Source organism: Papilio polytes, unplaced genomic scaffold (genome assembly GCF_000836215.1).
Source record: "Papilio polytes unplaced genomic scaffold, Ppol_1.0 DF823399.1, whole genome shotgun sequence".
NCBI classification, from domain to species: Eukaryota; Metazoa; Arthropoda; class Insecta; order Lepidoptera; family Papilionidae; genus Papilio; species Papilio polytes.
In genome coordinates this window covers 1578932-1588126 of record NW_013525805.1, presented here as the reverse complement: position 1 = coordinate 1588126, position 9195 = coordinate 1578932, and the positions used below count along the sequence as shown (strand labels likewise).

The 9195-nt window shown below is 31.6% G+C and overlaps 1 protein-coding gene across 1 annotated transcript in view; it reads right to left on the bottom strand.

Moving 5' to 3' along the window:
• LOC106104727 overlaps positions 1 to 4514 on the bottom strand; it is a 24683-nt gene extending 20169 nt beyond the window's left edge. Inside the window, exon 1 of the mRNA XM_013284858.1 lies at positions 3715 to 4514. Within this exon, the coding sequence (XP_013140312.1) occupies positions 3715 to 4076 (362 nt within the window). The 5' untranslated portion in view covers positions 4077 to 4514. The remainder of the gene's footprint in view (positions 1 to 3714) is intronic.
• Between the last annotated feature and the right edge of the window lie 4681 nt (positions 4515 to 9195).

The window sequence follows — 9195 nt, the reverse complement described above, 5'->3', positions numbered from 1 at the left end:
CCTAAACGGCTGAACGGATTTCGATGAAATTTGGTATAGATGTAGAAGATAGTCTGGAAGAACACATAGGCTATTCACTTTTGTTTTTTTTAATACCACGCGGTCGGAGTCGCGAGCGAAAGCTAGTTTATTATAATTCCTATCATCGTTACCTCTGGTAAGTGAAATATATTTTTTCCTTGATAATAGGTACTTCATAAATATTTGTAAATTCTGCGTAGCGCCATGTCGCCTCATTGCAAATTGCGAAGTTTTTTTTTATTTAAAAACATTTTCAACGATTTCTATTTTTAACACATTAAGGTGTATTTGCCAAATGTTCTAGCCAAAATACTCCCGAGATAAAGTCGTAGTTAGATAGATGAAAATGTATAATACAAAGTAACTCGCAAATATTAACTGATAGCCGTTAGTGAATTTTTATCCAATCTTGTGTAAATGTGACATTTTGACCTTTTATATTTAAATAGTGATAATAACGTACCTAAATTTTATCAACCAATGTCTCGTTTTTATAATTAGATATATTTAAAATCTTCCGAAATCTCTGTATTTGAAGTACATGCTTAAAAACCATGTATGTTTACGTAACACATTTGAAAATAATGATAAAAAACTGGCTTGTATGAAACGTGTGAATAAAACATGTTTTAACGCACACTCGAGTTAAAACTTTAAATCGATGATTTGAATTCGTCGCTCGCACAAATGGCGCGAATCTTCGATCATGACTCCGCATACTATTCGCAACTTCAATAGATGTTGAAAACCCATAACGTCATAATTTACGAAACAAAATAGTTACTTCACAAAAAGGTCTTTTATTAGCTTGGGTCTTTTTTAAAATACGCAAAGCGAGAAAACGAACATGATTATTACTGAAAATCTGATATTGCCGGAAGACATAGGCCGAAAATCGTTGTTACGACTCTCGTATACCCTGAAAACCTTACTAATATTATAAATGCGAAAGTTTAGATGGATGGATGTTCGTTAGTGTTTGTAGCCTAAGCGGCTGTACAGATCTCGATGAAATAAGGCATAGATGTAGAAGATAGTCTGGAAGAAAATATAGGATATTTTGGTATTTTTTAATTCCAAGCGAACGGAGTTGCGGGCGAAAGCTACTTTAAATATAAAAGTACATATTGAAAGCAAAAAATCTTTCACATAAGAAAAAAACATCTACAATGACTTAACTGCGTGAGAATGGAACTAAATCTATGTATAGATTAGTGCGTATACGATGCAAACATCTAAGATACGTCAGCGAGAACGTCGAAACTTGGCAAAAAGCCAACATCCCTACGCTCCAGTTTAAATTCATTACTAGTAACTTGCATATTAACTGACCACATCGAGGAGTACACGAAACTCTGACAAACGATTCTAATCCTGGCGTATCTCGAAATCGGCGGTATTTTTCGAGTTAAAGAGAAGAGCGATGGCCTTGTCGATGTGTTTTAGTTAAAAATAACACAAAGTACGCGTTATACGAAACGCATTTGCTAACTGCAAGGAACAGAAAGAACTTGCAATGCTTTAATCGTTTTGTATTTTAATTTTCGTAAGGTAAACTCTTTGGAAACGGAAACGGCAAAATCTAGAGGAGAATAATTGATCTAAATATGCAATTATTCACTGACTTTTCCTGTTTTTTTTACAGTAAGATACAAGATAAAGTACAAAATACAATGTAGAATATTTATATAATAAAGATATTGTAAACGTGTTGCGGAACAATATCTCCGCAAAGACCACCTACGACTTAATAGGGGCATCCGGCTATTATGACCGGCGTTCAATGATGACATCATAAACTAATAACGACACAATACGATATCAAATCCAACAACCTTCTTACTTTTCTTACCACGACATTGTGACACGATAGAAATAATTTTCTACATATGTTTTTTCTTGATAGTAAAAAATATATCCAACCAAATTGAAGAGACCAAAATACATTAAAGAGATAGCAAGAATAACGATTCCTTCACAAAAAAACGTATACCGTATATTTGAAACTAACGACAATAATCTGTTAAAACTTTACAATAATAACAAAGAATAATGACAATATGAATGAGTGTGCTAATCTAAACATAACAAAGAACATTTTTTCAGCTGTTAAGGCTTCCTATACACGTACTATTTAAAGTCGTCGCTAAAAATAACGCAGGGCGTAAGCAAACTTACTGCAATTCGTGCATGGTGGCCTATTTTACTAAATAAATCCAAACTCATACGTAAATACGAAAGCCTTTAACATATTTCAATATGTGTATGATGGGTTTATTTTAAAAGGATTTAGAAATTATTTTTATGGTTCCATACTAATAGAAAAATATGCAATGAGGTACATTTTTATACCTCCAAATTCCTTAAATGCAAAATAAAATGTTGACTATAAAATAAGCATATAATATATACAGTGAAAAAAGGCCACCTGTGTATTTGAAATACCTAATATTACATATAAATTTAATTAAAACAATCTAGAATGCTCTCCGAACAATAATAATCATGTTCTACAATGAGAGGTAGACAGACCCACGGACTTTACTTGATACTAACAAACTTAGTTGAATTCTTTTCAATGTTTATTATTATTATAATAAAGTGGCAAACTAGTGGCGAGACACCGAGGTGGTCAATGACGCCCATAAACATCCGAAACACCAGAGGAACTACAGATGCACTGCCATCCTTTGAGGAAATGATAGGCTTGATTCTCGAAGGACCATAAGTTAATATGAGCTTTTTTTTTTATTAAATAAATTTTTAATCTTAAATCCTATCTCACTATTACCGTTATCATGTAAACACCTGTTTATCTATGTACACATATGGTAAGAAAAAACATCATAAAGAAAGATAATCTACCTAAAGGTTGCCAATCTGCCACTATTTTGAGTTTATCTTATCTGGACAAACATTTTATCATTTTATTATTCAAGTGGTAAGACAATGAAATTTACAGACAAACACAGGAATAATAAAAAAAAATATTACAAATTATAATTTTTTTTCAGATGTTAAAATCAGGAAAATTTGTTAAAAAACATCATCAGTTGCTGCATTAATAAATGCATTATCCTCAATATGAATATTGGAGAAAATGAATTTTTCAAATTGACTAAAATTCATTTTTGCAAAACAGTGTACTAAAAAGTGATGTGTGATCCAAATTGTATTTTTTTTTCATAGATTATAATAATTTGATAAACTATGGGTGTCACATGGTCCTTATTTATAGATATGGATTGAAATAATCGGTATATTTTTAAGATTAAAGTAATTATTAAAAGATAAGAAAGATTTAATTCTACACAACATTTTATTTAAACCTGTGCACATTAGTAACATAATTGTGTTAATTAACATAAAGTATTATTTTAAAACCAGTTCCTTATCTTTCGGTTCCTAAATCCAATTTAAATTACTTTTTTAAGACATTCTGGAAAATCAAGTTAAACTCATAAACAATTATAATTGCAAATTAAAATTTGCTTTGTATGCAAAACAAGGATTAATAAAATTATTTGGACAATTTTTGTACATACAAGAACTGTATTAACAGATTAATTGTGAAAAAGTTCAATTCCATGTGGTAAAAATACTTGAGAATGTTTATACATACCCACACACTTAATTAATAAATGTTTAGGAAATAATCTTAACTTAAGTATATAAAGAAGGAATAATATTTACCAAGTCTTTTTTATGGTCAATATGCCTTTAGGAGCTTTTTTCTTTCCTGCATCATTAATAATTGAAAAGCGGTCACTGAAACTTCTCTTTAACTCGGTGACAGTCTTTAATCGGTCGCGAGATGATAACCTCAACGACTTGCCACCAGGCCTTAACAATTCCACTTCTTCGTTCAAACTTTCTGCACTAGTACCAGAATTTATCGACACTCTTTTGGAGTTCTTCTTAGATTTTAAAGCTATATTCACTTCTGAAACGTCACTTTCACTCAATTCGCGGCTCTTATTATATCCTCGTTCCACACCATTACCAAAACCTTCTACGAAACATAGCATAATGTCTCCTGGATATGTTTGCTTCATTTAGAAGGTCATGCCCGCGTTTTATTGACTCGATAGCCACGCGCAAGCACACTTCAGAATATAACTTCAAGCAATGTAGGAAAGTAACTCTAACATAAAATGTTCATTGTCGCCCTTGACAACATTTTGAATCATTATAAATTTAAGTTTCACTTTACTTTTCAGTAGTAGTAAAGACAACTAAATATTTAGCACTTCCAAAAATTTTCTGATAGTGTAAACTTGAAGTCAGGTAATAAATACAAGAAAACAAATCACTAAACACTTTAAAATTTCGAAATATAAAAGTTTATAGGCTAAGAAAATTCCAATATCACTAATAAATAAATATCGACTATGACTAATGACAGTTCAACAACGTTTATTAATCGCTATGTATTCCGTTCGAAAACACTTGTTCGACTTTCAACAGCCGTTTCAGAACTGCGTCAACTGAGTGCGAATGACAGACTGGCTGGCCACCTCACCTCGCTTGCCGCTAAAACCAAGCAAGACAAGCGCGGTAAAATGACCTTAATAATTATTAATAATGAGGAAAATAATATTAACAAGGCTTATCTATATTATACATTTTAACGATTTTTCATGAAAAAAAATTTATCATTATCGAAATTAACGTTAGAAAGCTTTATTTTAGCGCGATACCGACCACAAGTCAGGCTTATTATTTTTGGTTATAAATGAATTGCAAAGATTTCAGTTTATATAGGAATTTTTGTACTTTTCTGCTTTCAACATTACTACTAGCTTTGATCCACGTGTCTTCTCGATAAATTATATATGGGAATTAAATGCATGTCGGGAAATCAATATGACTAATGAAATGTAACCTACGGGATCACCTGGGTTACCTGTGGGACAAACAAGGGTGGAAAACATTTAAAGTCATGGTATAACTATTTACTATAGTATACAGAACTGTGTACTTTCAATGAACATCAATGTTTATTAGTATACGAAACACTTCCCGGAATTACGCTACAAATATCAAGATGCCAAAACACCATTCTCTCAAAGATCCGGGAAATTTTCGTACACATGACACATCTGTAATTTTTCCTGTATAAAAGTATTTATATGTTACTAAGTAAGTGATTATTACTACCGACACATGTTATTTTATTTTTTCGAAGACAGTGGAAATTTACGAAGAGAATATAAATAATTTTATATAATGCTATGCTGCCGTGGCATTGAATAAATTATAGAATGAATTTTATGTTGTCTCATTTGAATATGAGATTCGCGATTTTTTTGCTGTATGGATGAAGTTTTAAACTTTTTGTTTAGTTATCTAAAGCAAAAAAATACTATTTAAAAAATGTAGTACATGTTGAGTGAATGACTGAATGATTCATTTTTTAAAAACGGCCGTGTATATCTGTGTTTCGTTTTGTTTCGATTAAACGAAATATTTTTTTTTTATTTAAACCACTGATAAGCATACAATTTCTGTACGTATTTTTGTTCCGAACCTGGTTATCTTCAACACAGCGTGTTGATCATGACATTATCTGTCGAATGTTACGTGAATTATTTATTTGCATTTTGCGATGCTACCTATACAGATTTATTTGTTTGTAAATTTGATATATTAATTTTCTAATTACAAGATGTAAAACGAATGAGCAGACGTACAAAATTGGATCGATCGAAGTCTAAAATTAAGTCAAAACGATATCAAGTCTTTCGATTGTTATAATCTTTGGATTACAAATGCATTAGATAAGCAAATCAAAATCGATTATTGAGATGGGTCGATTTAAAATGATGTATTATTTTCCGCAGACTACTATTTAATGGCGCAACCCCTTTGTGGATTTATAAATGCTTTATCAGCTATTAAATAGATCTATTTTAAAGAACAATCTGCGCTCAGTTCACTTTTAAAATTAGATTTGAACAAAACAACTAAAGCTGTTCACGCATCGAAGATTTTAATTAACATTGAATCACGAACATTATCAGAGACAATGATTTAATGAAAAGACCTATGTTTTTCTAACGTGGAATAAGAGAAATTGAGTCAATTGTAAACATTAATATTGTGAAGTAATTCTTACCACAAGGTTCTCACTGCCATTTTTTGTAAAAACTGATATGTTTTTGTTCCTAATATGACATTTTTTTTATTTTGTGTGCATGTATTTTTTTTTTCAGCAAATAAAAACTACAATAAGATTTTTAGTCTACACAGTATTGTATTCAATTTTTACTTCAGCCTTGAACTAAGATTACTCGGACTATGTCTAAAATTAAAGTCCTCAAGTAATTTATTACAGTAGAACTTCCCTTCTTAAAACAATTTATTCCTACTTCAGGTTAACTGTTAATTGAAATAAAGAAGATAAGAAAAATTTTAACGTTAAATGAAAAGATAGTATGTTTTGTTTATTTTTCTTTTTTTTCTACATTTGTTAAGCTAGCGCTTGACCACGATCTCACCTAAAGAAAGTGATGATGCAGACGAAAGATGGTACGCACTACCTTAAGAAGTAACATATTAATTCATTTTATTATTTGGACTTCACTGAAATGAATTATTTTTTTTTATCTATACCTAAATGCCGCACGTTATTTATTTCAATTTTATCACTATAAAAGTGAAATTTAATTCCACCACCGTGCACAAAAGGTGTGCCAAATTCTAGTAACATTTAAAATTAAACATCAATAAATGTACAATATTTTGAGATAAAATGGATTCGTATCGAATACATGTTTCCTATGAAAATAAACGACCAAAGCTTGCTCTGTATACGAATAATTTGGGCTACGCACTAAAAGTCAAATCTAGATCAGGTTATTAGGTCACAGAGCGTGTTATTTTAGATTTTTATGAAATTCTATTCAATCCTAACGCCAATTTGTAGAACATTGAGTAATTTAAACACATGAAACGAATTCTTAGTCACTACAGATTCAACCATCTACGTGTCAGTTGTTGAAATAAAGAAACATGTTTCAGGGGTAACTTTAAGATTGAATCTTCTATGCTTGGAATTAGAATCGGATTTTTATTAGCAGCGTTCGCTAATTCTTTAAGTTGATATTGGACACTTCAGAGTTAGAGCGGGCGCACACCTTTGACTAATAAAGGACAACTACTGAGATTGTCACAACTAAAAATTGAATAGAGGGCGCACCTTCATAAAAGTTTACAGGAATCAAAGCACTACCAAACAGTTGTGCGATAGTTTAGTTAAAAGTGTGCGCGTATTTTTAGGATGGTTGAGCCATTTTCGATCCGTCCTAACCGTGGTGTTGTTGATTATTTAGTACATACAACTAGTTAACGTTAAATATCACGCCACCCCTGTATGTCTATATGTAGATAATAAAACTTACTTTATATTTTACCAATGTAAATAAAACATTTATTATCTCACGCTGCTAAATCGTGACCAACCAAATCGTTCGATAGTTGTTAATGCAGTTGATAAACTGTTGTTAACTTTCGCTGCCTTTTGTCATATGAAAACTCATTACACATGTCAATAAGGAAATCCGCAATCTTAGAATAGCAATTTTGCTATCCGCTTTACACTGAAGTTATAACATTGCATAGAAATATCATAATTTAGAACTTTCGACAACCATTCCTTAACTTAGACACGTTTAATTAACAAAATAATTTTTAGAGCACATGCGTCAAAAGAGCAAGTTGCCATAATAATAGCCGAATGAATGAAGAAGTTAACAAAATAATTATTACAAAACATTTTAAACGGACACTGAAATACAATCATAGCCGTCAGAATTCATCGTAAAGAAGGCAAGTGCCTTACCGACGTCTCCATAGGAATGATTCTGGAGAAATGCTGCGTCTGCCATTGATCCAAGCTCGTCTTATCGTCGCTAGGGGGAGGCTGTCTCGTCTTATTGACCATCGGACCTTCGCGCCACCCAACGCAGCGCTCTTTTTATCCATACTACGCGACCCAACACATAACTTTCCACGGTGAGAGTTGAAAAATATCGACAAGTTATTATAATTAAAAACAAGATGAAAACTCTTTAAGATAAGTGAAAACACGAGACTAACAAACTTCCCACCAATCTTATCACGAACATGTTATTATATTTACATTACAAAAGATACTGAAACGGTACAGTCACGTACAGTGATGTCTGTACATTTTATAGCGTGGCCCAAAATAACTTAAGTATCTGACTGTACAGCTATTGATATTGCGACCTTGAATCCAAATCATTTGCTATGTAAATATTTCTAATGGTTAGATAAGTCTCTGTGTTCTATGGCTGACATTATATGAAGGATTTATTATATCGAAATTAGATATACGTATTGCCTAGGTGCACTATAGAGATAACTGATGATAAAATAGTCGTTTGACACATTTGTAAGTAGAGACGATACAAAAATGACCATCATATCATATCATACTAATATTATAAAGGTGAAAGTTTAGATGGATGGATGTTTGTTAGAGTTTGTAGCCTAAACGGCTGAACTGATTTCGATAAAAGTTGGTATAGATGTAGAGTATAGCCTAGAAGACTTTTGTTTTGTTTTCTTTAATTCCACGCGAATTTCTAATAAAGGGAAGGAAAAGACATTTGAATAAATGTGCATAAGACAGATAAGATCATGTTTGCTAAATTTGAATATATCGAAATGCAGATTAACCAAGTGGGAAATACTAATAAACGGTAAAGATCGAATTGCACTACGCAATATGTACAATACACGATTTCCTCTGTCATTTGCGACCAGTTTTATTAACCCTGAATCACATAAAATGCGTCGCGAGTAATTTTCTGTTTCCCGTCATTTGTTTTTCTCGTTAACAACTGCAACTAATTTATTGTATGCAACACAGTGTATAAGGCGGTTTTTAAATCACCTACCAGAGTCGTATTGTTCTCATTCTTATATATGAGTTAAGTAATCTAAAGGCGTTGCCAGAATCTTCTTTAGTTTTATAATAATTTAGTACCGATTTCTTAGTATTATATTATGCTTGCTCATATAATATCAAGCAGTTAACCATATGATAAGTCTATTTGTAAACATAAGTAAACTTTTATTGGAGTTGCTGTTACATTACCGAGCTTTTCGAAGCTTAATGATTTCTAAATAGTACTTGAGTGGGCG